Here is a 19,684-nt window from a genome sequence, read left to right as displayed (position 1 = left end):
AGAGCCTCAACCAAACAAACAAACAAACCAGGCATGAAAATGACCTTAGGGTGCTGCAGCGTTGCTGTGACCGGCCACGGATCAGCCAGCGCTCACAGACTCACCTCTCAAACATGTAATGGCCATTGCAAGCTACTTACCACTTGGTGGATGGGAATATTGCTCCCAGCGAGTTGAATAGGCCAGCTCTGACTGGATGTGAGCACACTGAGCACACACCAAGCAGGAAGAAACCTAACAAAGGACCAGCCGTGCCAGCTGGGCCACCGAAGGGTCGTAACCGGATCAATGTTTCTGATCCAGTGTCCAGATCATCACCCCACCCCCCCTACAATGTTCTGGACGAATCACCTCAGACCGCTTTATGTTTAATCAATCATTGTGTTACCAGAACAGAAACATGTCAGGTACAATGGCAACCTAAATGTATAAATGTGGCTCTAAATCAAGGGGTCAAACATATTTTACTTCAGGAGCAACATACAGCTCAAATTCATACTGAGGGGGTCGGACTGGGAAAGTAAAGGCCTGATCACCTTTACATTTAAACTTTGTTTTTGTTGTGGCACAGACTATATATAATGGAAGTGTCTATATTTTCATGAAACCAAACAACTACCACAGAAAATAACTACAAATGCAAACAATTTTAATGAAACCTTCTAGTGCAAAATACAGTGAAAGTTCCAAATAATTTCTCCTGCAGCTGTTGCTGCATTAGCATGTTTTTACAAACTCACCCTCATAGCATGGCCTTGAGGCGAGTTTGATAGCAACAAGGTAGTTTTCATAGCAGCTTCACTGGTATTTCAGCTTGGACCTGCTTGTGTTCTGACAAGCCCGGAATTAACCTCATCTCTCCATATGGTCAAGTTGTTGATCCGCTTGCAACGATGCAATTACACAGAAGGAGAAAAAAAACCCACCTTATATTTGAAATGAGTTTTTACTTGGTTCTGGCGTCCACTGTGGCTGAACAGTGGTGTGCTAGTTAACACTATTACCTAAAACCATGGGTTCACCCATGTGCATGTGTTTTCTCTGCATACTCAGGTTTACTCCCAAAGTCCAAAACATCCTAATTGGTAACCCAAAAGTGCCCATAGGTACAAATGTGTTGAGTGCTGCTTGCCTAAATTAATGTTTATTGTATATGATTTCATTTATTTAGATTAGAGGAGGAGGGACCCCATTTTTTCCCTTTGAGTCGGCCAATGATCTCTGATTGTACCAATACTGTGCATGTGTTTATCTTCCAAAGCTCAGTACAATTAGAGTATATGAGAGCTTGTTTTGAGGCAGCACTACCACTACTGGCAACCTGTTCTTGTAGCTGCTCTTGGAACCCGACTGCCTCTGTTTTACTTTCAGAAGATGTGTGCTGCTTCGTTTTAACAGGAGAAATGTAATTCTATGTTCTCTGGCTCCTTATCATTTGCCAGTCTCTTTCTCACTTGTTTTCACACCAATCTACACAAAAGTCTAATGAAACGATGGAGCATCAGCATTCTCTAGAGGCCATCGGAGGGCATCGCATATACTCTTTGTAGGAGGGTATTACTCTTCCTCTCTGTCTGAGCTTTCTCCTGACTGCATTCTCTCAGTGCAAGCTAGGATCATATTTATTACAGAATTCAGAATTTTCAGATTGAACAATACAGAGCAAAGCAAAATCTCACTTAAAAAAAAGGCAATGTAAAAACAGAACCCAAACATGAAAACCTGCTTTGTGAGTTTGACAGAAGTTACCAACAATGTTATCTAACATTACGCTGGCACACCCTAACTGAACTTGGAAATCACCCAGTACCACCAAATCTTGATTACATTGTATTAAAAAAAAAGTAGTTGTATCCTGCTAAAAAAAAAAAAAAATCAACAACAACCAATGTCATCATCTCTTAGTTTCCACCCACATAAAAGTTATTTATGCTGAAAGATGTATCTCTGTTCACCTGTTCAGTTCCAGGTATTTGTTGACAACAGGGCACACGCAACCGCTGGGTGTGTCACCTGGAAACTGGAATTTTTTTTTTTTAAACAACAATCAAGGTGAGCCTCCACAATTCATTAGTCACAAATATGCATCTATGAGGCCATTCCCTGATTGAATCAGCCTTTGGAATGTGCTTACGCACGCGCGCGCGGTGTGTGTGTGTGTGTGTGTGTGTGTGTGTGTGTGTGTGTGTGTGTGTGTGTGTGTGTGTGTGTGTGTGTGTGTGTGTGCATGCGCGCGCGGTTTCAACTTTTCTTTTCAGGATAAAATCAAATGTTTTATAGTTATTCTTAAATGGAGTGTCTTGTGTGTCTGTAGGTATACTTCCTGGTAGTTGTTGGTGTTTTAGCTGTAAGCTGAGAGCCCAGTTTGTTGTGACAACAACAAAAGTTTTGTTAATGTCAGCAAGCATTTTCATTTCCACATACTACATACAACATACCACATACAGTTGTGTCTGTGTGGCCTACTGATAATGCATTTCTTTTTCTTTCTGTCTCTGTCTCACTCTCTTTCAACACACACACACACACACACACACACACACACACACACACACACACACACACACACACACACACACACACACACACACACACACACACACAAATGCTTAACGCGCAAAACCAAACCAATTTATAAATGCAACATATTGATGTCATTATGCCTTTTCCCCACTTCTGAATTAGTCTACAGGATGTCAACTTTTCAACAAAAAAGTGATTTATTTTTCAATTTTCTAAAATATTGTCCCAGAAACCTGAGAAGCAAAAAGATTTAAATTAATATTTGATGGACTAAAGCCAGACAATCATTGGCTGCATCTTGCCAAAATTACACAACCCATCCAGCTATCTTCTGTACCGCCTTAGAATTGCAAAAACTCAGTCACTCACTGTTACACCGACAGCCATTTTAAAACCAACAATTAGCCCCAAATTCCTGTTTTAAATGTTTGGCTGAAAATTAAAATCAGATATATACATACATGTATCGGACCACACTTAAAATATTCTCACTAAACACCACTTCACCATGCAGCACAGAGAGTAATATATCCTCCACAATACACACAATGAATGTGTGATCATTGGTTTCATGCGACATGCACATGAACACACTATCAACACACGTGGAGTTAAACAGAAGATCAGCACCAGTCCCAGCTATGAAATTACCCTTTAAAATAACATTTAAAAAAAATGTTACACTTCAACTAGGTGTACTGTGCACATTAATTATTACCAGTAACTCTGGCCACAGGGGCAAATATAACATTTCACTCCCTGTACTTGCAAATGAACCATTTATTTAGCATGTGTGCTGCTGTGATAACAGTCCAATCATTTAGCAGCAGACACATGTAATTATCCATCCATTCTCCATACCCCTTTCTCTCAACTTTGGGGAGCTGGAGCTGATCCCAGCCGATGGCTGACAATGGGGAGGGTACACACACACACACACACACACACACACACACACACACACACACACACACACACACACACACACACACACACACACACACACACACACACACACACACACACACACACACACACACACACACACACAATTCACACCCATGGAACATTGAAGGTCAACAGTGAAGCTCATGTTTTTGAGCAGTGGGAGGAAACCATGGGAGCTGGAGGAACACCAAGCACTATACATTACAGTTGATACAGCTTGTTTGCGTTGTTTGGTATTCCACCAAAGTCTGACTTTGTGTGCAGAAACACATGTTTCTATCAAATTTTGAAGGTTTTAACTTAAAATAGGACTCACATATTGACTGTAACATCAATATGTTGCGCCTGTGTACACTGCGTGAATTTTGTATAAAACACCATTTGGGTGTTTTGCTAGTTTTCTGTTATCGCTTATATTCATGGACATGGCCAACAAGTAGGTTTTGGCTTATGTTAATTCACAAAAAAGGGAATCCCTTTCACTTTTTATTTCAAACCACATCATGTCAGACTTTCATTCTGAGAAGGCAGAAAAGCAAACCTGCAAATGAAAGATGAAACAAAAATGAAATTAAGATTCAAAAGTGAAACAACTGAAACAGAGTGAGTCCAGTTCTCGCATAGATTCACATAATAGACAGTCTGATCTGACAAATATCACTATGCATAACCTTGTAAGGATCAATTCTCTAAATCACAAAATTGCTTTTCCTTCCTTTTCTTGTTTTTTATTTCCCCCTCTGACATTGTTTGTCTGTCACTCCTGCATCTTTTCTTGAAATACCCTCGGGCATGTCATCTCACGCCCTACATGACAGGTCACAACCGCCAGTGGGTGAGAACTAACAACCGTCTGTCTGTGGATGCTCCACCCATCCTCCCAGACTTGAGCACTTCCAGCAGGTCCACACCTCCAGGCCGGCCCCTCAAAGTATCCAGGTGAGACCAAGTCAGCATCGTCACGAGAGGCGCTGACACCCTGCACTGAGGACAGATCTCACAATATAGTGCTTCCCTGTGACAAGGGTAAGATTTTCTTTTTATTATTATTATTGATATTTATCTACATTGCTGTAAAGCTATGAATCAAAACAAGAGTAGTTGTAGTATGTAACTGTAACTGAAACTGTGAATTTCAGATTTAATTTTGAATAAGTTAAAGGGTGAATCCAAGAGGATAAAAGCATGGTTTCTTTTTCTGTCATACAACCAGGGGGAGATCATGTAAAAGGAAAGAGCTCAGCGTCGGGACATGTAAAACGAAGACGATTTGTAAAGACAGATAACTGGAAGCAGTGTGAATAAAACCTACACATGGATTGCTTCTGCTTTGCTCCTCGGGCTGATTCATGTTACCTTGAAAAATGGAAGAAAGTCAGGCTGGGAGTAAAAAGGCAGGATGTGTGAATGACAGGGGAAAGACAAGCAGAGCCCAGCAGACAGGAAGAGAGAGAAAGCCACACAGGAGAAGTTAAGCCCCACCTTGTTAGCCAGGAGCTTTGACTCACACAGACAATGTATTCTTGGTGGATAGGAAAGCCTCTGCAACAAGCTCAACCTGTAGAGCAAGTCACAGTGGCGGATCTATCATCCTGTCAGAGGAGGCGCTTTAGTTTAAAGACACTGTTTTCTAATTCAGACATGTGCAGGTATTATGTCAAATATCTCACCTGTTGTATTTGAGTCTACAAATCTGCCTTTTTTGTTGACTTATTCCTCATTCTATATAAGGTTTTAATAAAGCCAAAATATGTATTTGCATTCAAGTGAGCATATTGGTATGAAATGCAAATACAGTGTGAGAAAGTGAGCTCTGATTCCTGTGTCACAACAAAGAGAAACAAAAAATAACTGAGGCGGTGTATGGAAACGGAAAGTGACACTGCAGACCAGAGAAAATATTCAGACAAGAGACACAAAATCTGTACTTGCTTTGTATGAAATAAGCAGAGAAATCACATTCTTCGTACTTTTTTAACTCCACACTTCTGCAAGAGGAGGTGTGGATTCATCAAGTATGTTGCAGGATGTTTTAAATGACATGCCTGAGCAGTGAGTACAAGGAACCGCTGTCACATCCTGCTTTATGAATACAAATGCAGAACATTTCAGTCAGCGGCTGATGCCCACTGTGAGATTAATGCTACCGGTTGTAGCATTCATTAGGACGAAGAGGTAAAGTGTAGGTAACACCGGCAGTGATTGACCACGCCGGGGCTTTCAAAAGCCTGTGTTGCGATTCAGAAGGCATTCATTGAGTCACGTCTTTTTATGCCGTGTAATTTAATAGTCACGAATGCTGGATGAGAGAGAAAATAGCGACTGATTTGACAGCTCAATCTGTCCACAGTGATGCCGAAATGCTGAGGGAGAAGCGTTTTTAAATTCAAATACTTGGGATTAGACGAGACAGAAGCGAAATGGAACAGTGGACAGCAGGCCTGTTATCCAGCCTGTTCCTTGTCAGGCGGTGAGCATCCGTCTGAACGAGATGGAAATATAAAAGCTTTTTTTTTTCTTTTTTTCCCTTCAGTGGTCGGAAAGAAATTCTCACAAAAACACCCAGCAGACCCTCCTTCTGTCCACGCTTAGGTAACTAACTCAAATATGTGAAAGAATGCATGCACAGTAAACAAAAGTACTACTTAACGTCATTAATGTGAAAGTTACAACAACACGGTCAAATTCACACTGAAACCCCCTTTATTTTTCCCCGGAGCACAGATCCTGTTGCATTGTCATGCTTTGCATTCACTAATGAAATATTATCCCATACCAGTCCTTTGAAGAATCAAAACTACTTATAGGCATTTGGAATCACAGAGGCGGTGGTGGCTGTTCAAACATCTGACAAATAGAGCGGCGGGTGTTTGGCTCTTTCATGAGACTCAGATGACTCAGTCATCCAAATATGATGAGTCAGTGTTGAAAAGAAGAAGCTCTCTGTAAATATGAACACCTACGAAAGGGTTTAGACTGTATGTTAAATTATATCCGGTTGTTTTGACTGTGCACAGTTGATCACTCTTTTCTCTTACGGTTTATCCAGCTGGTTACTGTCAGGAGATCAATTGAAAAGTTATTTTATGTACTTAGTTATTATGAAATTTATATTACATTTTTCATTTCACTTTTCTTATTCCCCATCATGAAGAATATGTTTCTCCTTAAGAAAGAAACAGTGTTTCCCAGGGCAATGTAGAAGAAAATCATAAGCATTTGCAGGGTAGCATCAGGCTTAAACTTAAGGAGTTTTTTTTTAATCTTGAATGAGACTTTGAAGTTTTGATGTTTTTTTTACTTGCATTGCTTTTTGGATTTCACATCACAGGAGACTGAATTCTCAATATCAGAAGCTCTGAATTATCTGTTTTTATATTTATTTTTGAAATCTGCTTTAATCAAAAACTGTCTTTTTCTAATAGAATTAAAGCAAATAACAACATATGTAGTTAATTTTATTTAAATAAGTGTAAAGCATGTTGGAGTATTTCCAAATATCAGTGAATGAATATCAAACGATTGATTTTCTTTGTATCGTTCCCCAGGTTCACGTCACCAACAGCTTCACCCCTCCTGCTCTCCTGAGGAGCCCCTTCACCCGTCTCGTCTTCCTCCACCCCATCCACCTGCGAGGCAGCAGCCATGAACTGGTCTGCGCTGGAGGCGCTTCTCAGTGGGGTCAACAAGTACTCCACTGTGTTCGGCCGGGTTTGGCTCTCGATGGTCTTTGTCTTTCGGGTGATGGTGTTCGTGGTGGCGGCCCAGCGAGTGTGGGGCGACGAGAGCAAAGACTTCGTCTGCAACACAGCCCAGCCGGGCTGCAACAACGTGTGCTACGACCACATCTTCCCCATCTCCCACATCCGCCTGTGGGCCCTGCAGCTCATCTTTGTCACCTGCCCTTCGCTGATGGTCGTCGGACATGTCAAGTATCGGGAGAAGAAGGACTTGAAGTACACGACCTCGCACAAGGGTGCCCATCTGTACGCCAACCCTGGAAAGAAACGAGGGGGGTTGTGGTGGACTTACTTGGTAAGAACTCTTGGCCTTATATTTTTTTAATCATTAATGCAAGCCAGAGAAAGAGTGTAAAGATTTCTACGTTGCAATGGTTTATTGCATTTGATTTTCAGATGACTAAAGTTCATTTTAATGTAAAATGACAAGAAATGAACCTTTATCGTCACACAGGTGAGCCTAATTTTCAAGGCAGGCTTCGATGCTGGCTTCCTCTACATTCTGTACCACGTCTACGAAGGTTACGACATGCCCCGTTTGTCCAAGTGCTCCCTGGACCCATGCCCCAACACGGTGGACTGCTACATATCCCGTCCCACAGAGAAGAAGATCTTCACCCTCTTCATGGTCGTCTCATCTGGGTTCTGCATCCTCATGTGCATCTGCGAGATGATTTACCTCATCTGCAAGCGCATCCAGAAACTCATAAGGAGGAAGACAGAGGCAGACAGGAGGTTATTCGCAGAGAATCACGAGATGACGGAGCTGGTGGCGCCCAGGTCATCGATCAGACTGGATCCTACAGCCTCAATCCAGAACATCAGTAACATGAAGGCTGAAGAGGCACCAGCCAAAAAATCATAACGCACTTTGTATGGCCCACCCATGCTGAAAGAAAAACAAACAAACAAAACAAAACAATTCAAGGTGCCACAGCAACTGAAGGCACAGACTTCATGGAGTGCTGCTGCTCAACACCAGATTCTCATTACTTCAGGGATTTCTCACAGCGATTTGTAAATATTATCTGGTTAAATGACATTCTGCAAGAGCGCACACCTTATGCATGAAAATGTACTCCTAAAAGGGGGAATTACAGAGAAAGAGGGTTTTGAGTTGTTTTTTCTTCTTCTTTGCACTGATGTGCTGTGTGCCTGAGTATGTTTGTGTTTTGTGTATGTATCGCTGGCAGTTTAAGCTGTTGGATCACCCACTTAGTAAATAATACTTTTTAAAGTTTGAGAGAAGAAAAAACAAGCTCCGTGTGGCGTAAACATTCGGTTAAAAAGTGAATGCTTTCACCTGCATATACACACTGCCCCCTAATGAATAAAACAAGATAATGCACAGCACTTCATTTGGTGGTCGACCAGGAATTGTATAAGATGGATCCAAATAGTTTTTATATCCACATAAATGTATTTTTTCACAAAATGAAGTAGGATTCTGTAATATATGGCTTGGTATTTATTGTTGTAGCATATAAAGTTGTTTTACTCTTACTTCATTTCCGTGTCTGAGTCATTTGTTCATTTTATTGTCACAAAAGAAACGAAGACTTTATTCTCTTCAATACAAAGTATAAAGAAGAAGAGAAATCCTTCATGGAAACTCAACATTAACATGATTCCGCCCGGTGAGTGACTCATTCACAAAATAGTTTCTGCTGAAGTCGTCATCTCCTCCATTGTCCAATCAGACCGCGAAGAGACGGGCGCGGTTTTGACAGGCAGGTAAATAAGCCAATGGCGTCGCTTTAAGCCGACGTCCTGTACCCGCCCACACGGATGTCTTGTTGAAGGAAGTAAACTCTCTCAAACATGAGTTTCCACTACGGACAGGTATCGAAAATTTTACACTTTCTTTTGTGTCCTTAACATTTGTAGTGATATATTTGAATTATTTTGTGATCGTATTATCCGTTTGCTTGACTCGATGTAACGTAACTACTTCTTTGAGGTCATACACGGACAATTGACGTTCACCATTCATATACTTGCTACAGTTAGCACAATGTCATCTGTTGCCGTTTAGTTGAAATATATTTAATTTTGAAAGAGTTGGGTTGGTTTTACACTTTGGCAAACATTGCTGTGGTCTTTTTTTGTGTCTGTGTCGAAGTGATTCTGGATTTAAATCACGGCATTATTGATATAATCGTCTAAAGTGCTGCTCTCATAACAGCATTAACAGGTCTTTATAATATTAGAGAAAGCAAGATGATCTGATCGTTTGCTTCAATTTAAAACGTTAACGTGAGTGTTTTATACTGAAGTGCTGAACACAATAGAGCTTACTTTGAAGAACAACTGCATTGTCTACCTCTGAATAACTAATCCACTCTATATGAAAATAAAAGTATAGAATACCATGTACCATCAACATCAATACTTCTACCAGTTATTATTTAATATAGATAAAGAGGAAATATTCATTCCTAATTGATAACTGACTGGTGGTTTATAGTAGAGTTGTCAAACACATTTTAGTTCAGAGGAAATGTCCATATTTTCAGAAAAACCGAACAATTGCTGTCAAGAATGATTAAAAAGCTCGACATAAAGTCAATTTTTATGAAACCGTCTGGTGCAAAATCCAGTGACATGTCAAGAAAACCTCTCCTATAGCTGTTGCATTATGCATGTTTTTACAAACTGGCTTTGAAACTACTAGCTCACAATGAGCTCAGTTTCTCAATTGTTTATTATTTTCTTTAAAAGTTTTACCATTTGCTTTGGTGAGTACACCATTGAGGTTATTATCCCTCAGGATTGTTGTTATACTATATACCAGTAATTCTTAGTTTTGTGTAAACTTATAGACATTTCAATGACAAATACTCTATGTCACAACCAATAAAAACTTTAAAGCTTAAATTTAAAGGTTATTGTGGCTCTATATTGCCCATCCAGCCCCCCCAAGATGAAATTAAGCCATATACGGCCTCTGGACGAAAATACGTCATCCCAGACGTAAATTGCGTTGAGGCTTCTTTGGTGTTAAAATGTGGGATTAAAATTAAAGTCTGACCTTTTATTTGTGGTTCTTATAGACTAATGCTTCTTCTAAAGAACCTGTGAGCACAGTTTTGATGAGCGGCGCCTTTCTGTCTTATTGTAGGGATACCCCGGAGGGCGACAACCACCACCAGGTGCTCCATATGGAGGAGGCGGCGTTCCCTATGGACATCCGCCCTCAGCCCCTTACGGAGGTGCTGCAGGTCCACCAGCAGGCCCTTATGGGGGTTATGGAGCCCCAGGACAGGGAGGGCATTATGGACCTGCACCCGGCAGCGCCCCCGGTGGGCCTTATGGGGGCTACGGGGGACAGCTTCACGGGGGACAGCTTCACGGGGGACAGCCTCACGGAGGACACTACGGTCCTGCAGGTAATGGCGGGCTGAGACCGGAGCTATGTAAGCATCTGTGCTCTCTTTGCCTCTGGGACCTGAGGACGTGTGTTCTGAGGGGACTGCAGATAGTCTCCTGCTCATCTTCTTCATTGCCTCTTTCTCTCTCTCTCTTTTTTTTTTCCATCGCTCTCTGGTGGGATGATGGATTGAAAATGACTTGCATTCCCAGACAGTCATGTAGAGACAGGGTTCAGTTTGTGCCCCTCAGCAGGATTACACAGTTGGAGTGATGACTCCTGTAATACCGAGTGAGGGCTAAACAGAGTATAAGACAGATGGGCGAAAGAGTGTGTCTCCGTGTATGTGCGTGCCATTACACCGTTTCCAGTAGTAGCTAAGCTTAAGTCAGAACCCGATAGCCCGTGTTGCCATCACTCCCCGCCGAGACGGAATCCATCACAGTCTGCTCCGAATTGTCACCTGTCCCTCTCTCCACATCCCCCCCCCCACACCACATCGTCTAACACTCCTCTGCCTTTCCAGCATGTACTCAGGGAGCACCATCTCCCTCTTGCTGAGATGACTTCCCTTCAGCCCTTGACCCTTCTTCTGCCTTTTTCTTCCCCGAAGCATGTGTAACTTAGATTGGAGGAGGTCCTCTTTTGCTGAATACCAACTCTTTTTCTAACGATAGAGAGTTTAGTCATGTAAAGATTAATTGTATTTTAATGTAAAGTGAAATTATTGGATTTCTCTTTGGATTTTTCTGTCTTCTTACAATGGTAGTTGCTTGACCGATCCCTTTTAAATCGCCGCGGGAATCACGTTTGGCAAATTAATTGCAATGCAGGGAATAATGAATTCGGTCTTATTGTTATTTCATTCGCTTGCCGGAATTTAAATTAGTGCCTCCGTAACCACCGCAGGCAAAAAGGCTGACTCGGGCACAGATGTATTATTTTTTCTGATCAGTTTTCCTCGCACAGTTTCAGCTGTCAAACAGGCGAAGTGTGTTTCTTCATCTTTTAATAAATAAGTAATAATTCTGCATCGGAACGCAGCAGCAGCTTCATTTCCAAGAATGTCTTGGGGTTTTTTTTTTTTTTTTTTTTTCATTCTGGCTTTTTATTTTTTTATCATTTATGTCTGTTTCTCCTCAAAGCTTGAGAGCTTTTGTGAAATCATAACTGGTAGAAAGTACCAGGATGGGAACCAATACAGAGAAGGAATCGCTCGAGTGGGCTCAGATAGATCAAAGGGAAAAAAAAAAAAAAAGACGAAAGGCAATAGTGATAGAATGAAGAGAAAATCATCTTTTTTTTGTTATTCTCCTCGTTAAAGTCTTTTCATTTCTCCTCTCTGCAGGAAGTGTCCCTCCTGGCGTTAACCCAGAGGCGTACCAGTGGTTCCACAGCGTCGACAGCGACCGCAGTGGCTTCATCAGCCGGAAGGAGCTGAAGCAGGCGCTTGTCAACTCCAACTGGTCTGCTTTTAACGACGAGACCTGCCTCATGATGATCAGTGAGTGGCAAAGCGACGGCGGAGCGAAACGCTCGGCCGGCGCGTCGGGGAGCTCTCTGTTGATGCATTGCTTCTAAATGCTTTGACAAGGTTTCCTGAGTGACATAAACAGCTTTAATGAGTGGGAAAAATCATCCTCCTGAAAAATGTTAAACAAGCGGTAGAGGGAAACTTGAGGTTCAAAAGTGATTTTTCTTTTTTTTTTTTTTTTCTAATTAACGTTAAGAGAAAAAAATATTCAGCCTGAATTCAAGCAGCAACAACAACAACAACAACAAAAAGACTGAGTCATTTTGTTTTCAGTCCCCATGTTCCAGTTGCGCTTTATGACCCCGCAGTGAGTAATGTGTCTTATTACATAATGAGAAATGTGTGACTTTTGTGGACTGAGAAGAGGCATGATGATGGACAACAAGCACCGCTTGGTGAAAATACACAAGATAGTTTTTAAGCACCCTGACTGTGGAAGGAAAATGGACGCTGGCATGCCTGAACATGCGCCGTCTTCATTTCCCCACCAGACATGTTCGACAAGACGCGGTCGGGTCAAGTCGACATCTTTGGCTTCTCGGCTCTGTGGGACTTCATCCAGCGGTGGAGAGTGTTGTTCCAGCAGTACGACAGAGACCGCTCTGGGGTCATCAGCGGCGCAGAGCTACACCAAGGTATACGTCTTGTTCTGTGCCGTCTCGGATTACTTTTGCAGCCACGACACGATAATCACGCAGATCTTCTTCTCCCCCCCCCCCCCCCCCCCCCCCCCCCCCCCGGTGTGGCGTCGCCAGCTCTGGCTTCCATGGGCTACAACCTCAGCCCGCAGTTCTCCGAGAGCCTCGCCCAGCGCTACAGCTGCCGAGGTGGGCGGCCGGGCGTCCAGCTGGACCGCTTCATCCAGGTGTGCACGCAGCTGCAGAGCATGACCCAGGTGTTCCGAGAGAGGGACACGGCCATGACGGGCAACATCCGCGTCAGCTACGAAGATTTCCTGTCCAGTGCCGTAGTGAGACTCATGTGAGCGTCAGTCCACCGAGTCTCCCCCCCCCACCCCCTTGTACCATTCCATTTTCAGGTCACCGTATGCTCAGTGCTTCAGTGCCATAAGTGCCCCCCACCTCTTAGTCTATATACACACACAGCATACCAGCCTGTACAGATAGCCCCACGCTGTAAATACATTAAGCCTTGCTTCATGACGGAAGCAGCTGTTTTAAGGAGGAGGTCATCAGACTGCTGCAATCTCTTGTCCTTCTATACAATTCAGTGCTTTCCTTTGGAGGAGTTTCACCTCAGATGCCTTGATGACTGACAGTTAAAAGGGTTGCCAGTAGCAGTGCTTGATATGAACCGAGATCCAAAGGAGCAATTATTTAGGCATGTTAAATTAGTTAAATGTAGCGCGCGCTAACTCTACAGATCTGCCCGACTCGGTGTAAGGACTTGAATGGAGGACTAATCAGGGAAGACGTGAAATATTGAAAATGAGAGAGGGTTTCTGTGCTTCTTCAGCGTTGAACTGCAACTTGGTATCCTGGGGATTTGTTCACGCACAGCAGTGATGTGTATTGCAACATAAAGGCATTTTAAATACACGCAAACAAAAAAGATACCCATGAAATCAAATGACCCAACGTGCAATATTGGATATTGCTTTGCTATTCCCTCACATGCAAGATTTCAGAGGTGGCAGAAGGCATAACACCAGCATTATTCAAACCTTATTTGGAAGTTTATGAAAAAAAAACCCTTTTTTTTTTCTTTTTTTTTATAGCTAAACTGCTGAAACTGCTCTCGATAAAGGTCAAAAGAGATGATATTGTGCATCGATAAGGTTTCTGCTTTCACCTTAATTATCTCCAGTATTCATGTGGACAGATAATACACTCCACTAACGTTTATATTCTGAATTCATTAAACATGCCAAAATGGGTTGTAATGCCAAAAGCCAATAAACAGTTTTTTTTTGTTTTCCATATTCACGACTGACTGAATTAATGAGTTTGATTTGCTCCCGTGACCACGAAAGGCAGACCGAGCCACGTTTGAATGTGAACACAAAGGGAAAGTATTGAGTGAGTGCACGCTCTTTGATTGTGACGCTTAACTGCACTTTGCCGCTGTCCTCAAACGGAAGAAGAGAAATGGTTTAATTCTGCAAGTGTCCGAAATCAGGTATCTAATTTTTCCCCCCCCTATATAGGGCAGACCAGCTGCACAGAAAGAGCTGGGGAAAAAAAAAAAAAAAAAAAGTGTTTTCTCTCCACATCTGGAGCTCCCTCACCATCTGCTAGTCTGCTTGATCACGGTCTCCGTCAAGAGTCCCCCAGCTTCATTTCAAATCACAAGCAATCCATCAAATTCTCCGGTGCATCTTTTTTGGTCAGATTCCTCATCCGTCTCCTCCTTATCCCTCTCCCTGCGCGCTGGCTTGAAACGCCGCCATCGCGGCTCTGTAATCACTCTGCATCATGCGTGTCCAATCTCCTGTTTGGATACTCCGAACACGCGCGCGTTAACAAACCATTGAACTCGTGGGTCACGGCTTGAAGTTCAGGGTACTTGAGGATTTCAGCCTGTGGGGGTAGCTGATGTGTTTCTGGTCTTATGTAATTCAGCAGACTTCACCCAAGTCCTGACTGTCACTTCTTTTTTTGTTTTTTTGCATAATCAGGAAATTTCCCACCACTGATCATGCCTGACATGTGTAATTAACTTGGGTGAATAGAGCAGGTCTGGTGAAAACAGGCCTGGTAACACTCCCCACTCTGTCAGCCCTGCTTTTGTGATTTGGACTGATAAGGACAGTTGTATTTTATCATTTGTTTTTTTTGTTTTTTACATAAAAAGCCTGGCTCTGAATCTCTTTCACTAATAAACAGGAGATGATAAAATAATCCTGGCAGCGCCAAGTTTTCTGGTGGAGCAGCAGAACTGGCACTAGCGATATGTGTGTGTGGGGGGGTGGGGGGGGGGGGTGGGTGGTGATGAACACATTTTACTTTATTTGACAGTACTGATCAAATGCCAGTTCTGGCAACCACAGCATGGACGGCACAGAAGGAAGAATAATCTTTGAAGCATGAAGCATAATCACCCACACAGAATCCTGTTAATCACGACTATTTCAGCAACATTTGAAGGGATGATAACAAATTTGGATCGAATGTTAGATGGCTCTCATCCTCACACACACACGCTTTTTTTTTTTGTCTCAGCACAAATGACCATTGAGTCAGAGCTGGTCATCCGTCCATGACATGCTGCATTCCAGTTGCTATTGATCAGCCTTGTGCTCAACACAGGGCTCGGTGTAATGGGAAACTTTTCGGCCATTGAGCTGAAATATCAGCGTCATCAATCATATAGAGCTTTGCAAAGAACACTTACCGATTCACTTCCCAGCAATATTTTTCTCCCCCTATAGTCGCATCTGTAATTTATTGTTACACGGGTGTTGCACTCGTGGTTGAATAAGCGAAGGTAAAGCAGAAGTAACTGTCTTGGTGCTTGAGGGGTCTGTCATCCACAAGCATAAGAAGGCAAAACTCCTGTGACACATCAGATCCCCCCCCAAAAAAGAAAAGGGTGTATGTTATGTAAGAAGGCACTGCTCCTTCTCACGCCGCACAAAAAAAAAAAAAAAGTTTATTTAATCTTCATGCAGTGTTTTTGAGCAGCTGAAGCGGTTAGCATCATCCGTAGCCCATGGTCCTCTGTGTGGAGTTTCCATATTGTCCTTGTGGTAGTGTGTCGTCTGGTTTACTCCCAATGTCTAAACACAACATTAATCAGTATTCACTATGTGTGAATGTCTTTGTGTTTGCCCTGCAATGTAAATGGTGCATCCTGCAGTTCCAGCTCCCTCTGAGTTTCATTTGCTCCAATTAATGTGATATTTTAATGGTGACTTATAATTTGTTGTTGGCACGCCTATATTTCATGTCACCTCTGTTAAACTCTTGTCATCCTGTTAGTGACAGAGGCCCGGTGCCAAAAATTCATAAAACATTTAATATCAGTGAAATTATAGTGTTATCAGGTATTTTCACATTCACTTGAATAACTCCGACACTAAAGAAAATGGAAACTCCAAATTGCCATAAAAATGTGTCTGAAAAAGTGAACCTAAAATCATCAAGAGTAAAGAAAGATGCTTGATGTGTATCAGTTTATATATAATGGATATACAATGTATAAAGGTTTCACCGTTTGACTTAGAACATAATAAAGATGTTTATTTTCCATCTTTTGATAAGCAGACTCGAGCCCCACTGATGCCAAAAAATTCACTTTTGTGTGAAATGCTTAAGAAATATATAAATAAATGGCACTTTTTCTTTCTTCCTTGTGAATAAGAACGCATACTATTGACTATTGATTCTTCTTTTACTCATCCTATTCATTTTCGGAGAACTCCTTGCTTGGTGAAGCAGTGTGGCTATGTTGAAGTAAATGGTAATGTTGCTGTAGTGCCCCAGTTTGACCAGTAGGTGGTGGTAAAACACAAGTAAGAAATCATCGGCTGTTTAACCCGGAAGACGAACATAGTGACCCGGATGTTGCGTCTCTACAGCAGCAGCGTGCTAACAGACCGGTAAAGGTGAGTTATGTGACTTAAAATCTTTATCAAAGTATCTCAGGTGGGGTGAGAAAACAGACTCGTTTCTTGCGGCAGCCTTGTGGCCAGTGAATAAAAGCTGTCAGGTGGTAATGAGTGAGATACATTGGAGATTATTTTCAATTGGATTTACATGGATCACACAAACGGACTACAATGACTTTGAAATAGATACATGTGCTGTAAATGATGTGCCTATTTGTAGCCCAAAATTAGTTTTGTGTTTTGTTATTGACATTGAAGGGCATAGGAAGGACGAGGGAGGTTGTATTCTAGCACTTCTGTTACAACACGAAAAGAAAAACGCCTGGATGTCGCATTTCTGGGTGTTTTAGATGACGAGAGATACATTTAAAATGTCTGCAACAAAGTTATAAAGTTCTATGGTATTATCACAAAGGCTTCTCGTTTCGTACATGTCTAGTGTCACTGTACCGTAGTTTAATGTATCCTTACCTCACATGTAATGACCTCATAATCTCGAAGTACCAATACAACTTTTTCTTCTTGTAATTCACTCCGACCCAACGAGGACCCCAAAATACTTTCATTTATCACTTTGTCTTACCTCCAAGCATCAACTTTTCATCACATAAAACCCTCTGGACAAATCATTTAAGGTTATATTATCTGTTGTCCAGCTAGTACTCTATTCCAGTGATTCAGAGTTGACTTTTGTCTCAACTCAAATTCCTCCCTCCATTCATTTGTAATGTCATTACTGTAAAGTTTACAATTTTGTCAGGTTATTTAGACTCATCCGAAGTGTTTCCTGGTAAACAAAATGGCTTTCAATCCATACGTCTCTCCAGATGTCTCACCGTTTTCTGTTCTGGTCGACTCGCCTTCACCACAACCCTTGGATCTGAGCTGCAGTAGACTTACCTTCTGTTCTGTTTGCCTTGTGGCGCGTTCAGGAGCCAGAGCGGTCTGCAGTCATGTGGCCGGTAGTGTGGACAGCGCTGCGGACCTACGCCCCGTACATCACCTTCCCCGTGGCTTTTGTGGTGGGAGCAGTGGGCTACCACCTCGAGTGGTTCATCAGAGGGACCCCCAAGCCTCGGGAGGATGAAAAGAGCATCATAGAACGGAGGGAGGAGAGGAAGTTGCAGGAACAGGCCGGTATGGACAGCACCCAGGTGCTCAGCCTTAAGGAGAAACTTGAATTCACACCTAAAGCGGCTCTGAACAGAAACCGATCTGAGAAGAGCTAACCTCGCGTTGGTGTGATAGACTTGCATCTGACTGTATTTCACTGGGAGTGAACAGGAAGGCAGAAATGACCCAAACTTCATGTCGACTTCAGTTGTATGTTCTTCACACTCAAGACCGCTGAATCACTCCTGCAGAAACTTCATGATCTCTCTTCCTGATTGAACTCCGTGCTGCATGAGATTCCCCAACATTGGTGGTGCAACTGGATAGCCAAAGCAAAACCTCTTCATAGGACTTGTCAGTGTTTACCCTCTAGTCTGATGAGAAGGTTTATTGTGATTTGTGTTTTAGCAGAAAATCGATAAATCTATCTGTAACTGATTTTACTTTATCTTCCCTCCAAGTCATTGAAGCTTCAATTCACGAACATGACGATGCTGTTTCAAGACCTGTCAATAATTTCTCCTTTTGAATAGTTCATGTACACAAAGACAGGACTTTGACTGTAAACATAAAAGCAGAGAAGAAAGACGGGTCTTTGTTGACGTTCTTTTTGTCTGGTGGAACCTCTGATGGTATGCGACTAAATAATCCAGCAGCGCGGGAGGTCTCAGGAAGTTTAAGCTGCTTATAAGCTGATTGGGCTGGAGCACACATCACAGGACTTTCAATTCAGAAAGTCTCAGTGCACTTTGAGTGAACCAATATGTATTAATGAATGAGTCAAATAAAGAGAAATGGTGTCTGTATGCCGAGCGCGTACCTGGTTACTGTTGATATCCTGACTCTCGTCAAGTGGAAGACAAAAGGTGGGTGTTTCAGCTTGAATCACTCACGTAGCGACGCTATTGTTTCACATTCGGGTCTGAACAAATATTCAATTGCCTTTTATTACGGCACAAAAGTGCTGCCAAGGACAGAGGGGGACATCAAAGTTAAAGGAAGGAAGTAATGACTCTGCTCATTCAGTTTCAAGAAGGAAATTATTCAGAAGGGAAATAATCTCAAACCCGTTCACTCTTAGAATTTGACCACAGGAAATTTCAACACAGCAGTGATGTTCTGGAGTAATGTCACATATATTACATTTTAAAATGATTTTGTGATTTTTAAATCTAACAATCAAACCTGCTTTAAAATGAACATCCCTCTATTTTTTCACACTTTAATCTGCTTATTGATTCAATTGATCATACATTTTTGTAGCGATTAATAAAGCTGATAAAATGCTATATAACAAATATAAAAAGGCAATTATCAAATGTTAAATATGAAAGAATAAATAAATATGCAGACCCCTCACAAACTGTTCGAACTCCTCCCCTCAGTACAGATGACTGTCAAAACAACCTGCTGCTGTGGAATAACCTAACAAAACTCACTTTGAATGTACATATACACATACTATTTAATTTAAACGATCATCTTTGCACACTACCGTAAATGCTGACATTTATTTACCCCATCATCCTTTGCACTACTTGGCCTCTGAATACTTGTTTATATGTTTTGTTTATTGTTATTATTAATGTTACTTCTGCACAAAGAGAACACAGTCGACCGAGGTCAAATTCCTTGTGTGTTAAACGTACCTGGCCAATAAAGCTGATTCTGAAAAGTATTTGTGTTTAATTTCATCTTAATTTTACCAGGAAGGTCAATTGAGAACCACTTCTCATTTTCAGTGATGACATGGCCATGAGGCAACAAGAAACTGAAATAAAAACAAACAAATATATGCATACATAGATAGTGTCACACAAAGGAAGGAGTATTTCCAGTGTTGACAGTGATGTATATATTAAACTAATTTATCAAAAAGCGCATAG

The 19,684-nt window shown here is 41.9% G+C and overlaps 3 protein-coding genes across 4 annotated transcripts; all 3 read left to right on the top strand.

The window, feature by feature from the left end:
* Positions 1–4,410: 4,410 nt before the first annotated feature.
* Positions 4,411–8,713, top strand: gjb9b (gap junction protein beta 9b). Of its 2 annotated transcripts, XM_080516468.1 has the most exons (4): positions 4,416–4,497; positions 6,005–6,063; positions 7,020–7,506; positions 7,666–8,713. In XM_080516468.1, the coding sequence occupies exons 3-4, from the start codon at positions 7,117–7,119 to the stop codon at positions 8,074–8,076; spliced, it is 801 nt and encodes a 266-aa protein (XP_080372594.1). In that variant the 5' UTR covers positions 4,416–4,497; positions 6,005–6,063; positions 7,020–7,116; the 3' UTR covers positions 8,077–8,713. The 2 variants fall into 2 exon arrangements, with proteins under 2 accessions (XP_080372593.1, XP_080372594.1); XM_080516467.1 differs by lacking the exon at positions 6,005–6,063 and having other exon boundaries at positions 4,411–4,497.
* A 281-nt stretch (positions 8,714–8,994) lies between these two features.
* pef1 (penta-EF-hand domain containing 1) lies at positions 8,995–14,057 on the top strand. Its single transcript, XM_080516209.1, has 5 exons — positions 8,995–9,053; positions 10,333–10,600; positions 11,930–12,085; positions 12,607–12,750; positions 12,871–14,057. The coding sequence occupies exons 1-5, from the start codon at positions 9,033–9,035 to the stop codon at positions 13,098–13,100; spliced, it is 819 nt and encodes a 272-aa protein (XP_080372335.1). The 5' UTR covers positions 8,995–9,032; the 3' UTR covers positions 13,101–14,057.
* A 2,582-nt stretch (positions 14,058–16,639) lies between these two features.
* smim12 (small integral membrane protein 12) lies at positions 16,640–19,338 on the top strand. Its single transcript, XM_080516217.1, has 2 exons — positions 16,640–16,682; positions 17,618–19,338. Exon 2 carries the CDS (start codon positions 17,639–17,641, stop codon positions 17,912–17,914), a length of 276 nt encoding a protein of 91 aa, XP_080372343.1. The 5' UTR covers positions 16,640–16,682; positions 17,618–17,638; the 3' UTR covers positions 17,915–19,338.
* Positions 19,339–19,684: the final 346 nt, after the last annotated feature.

The sequence above is a fragment of the Blennius ocellaris genome (genome assembly GCF_963422515.1).
Source record: "Blennius ocellaris genome assembly, chromosome: 20".
NCBI classification, from domain to species: Eukaryota; Metazoa; Chordata; class Actinopteri; order Blenniiformes; family Blenniidae; genus Blennius; species Blennius ocellaris.
The sequence above is the reverse complement of the archived record's forward strand: the minus strand, read 5'-3'. Positions and strand labels throughout refer to the sequence as shown.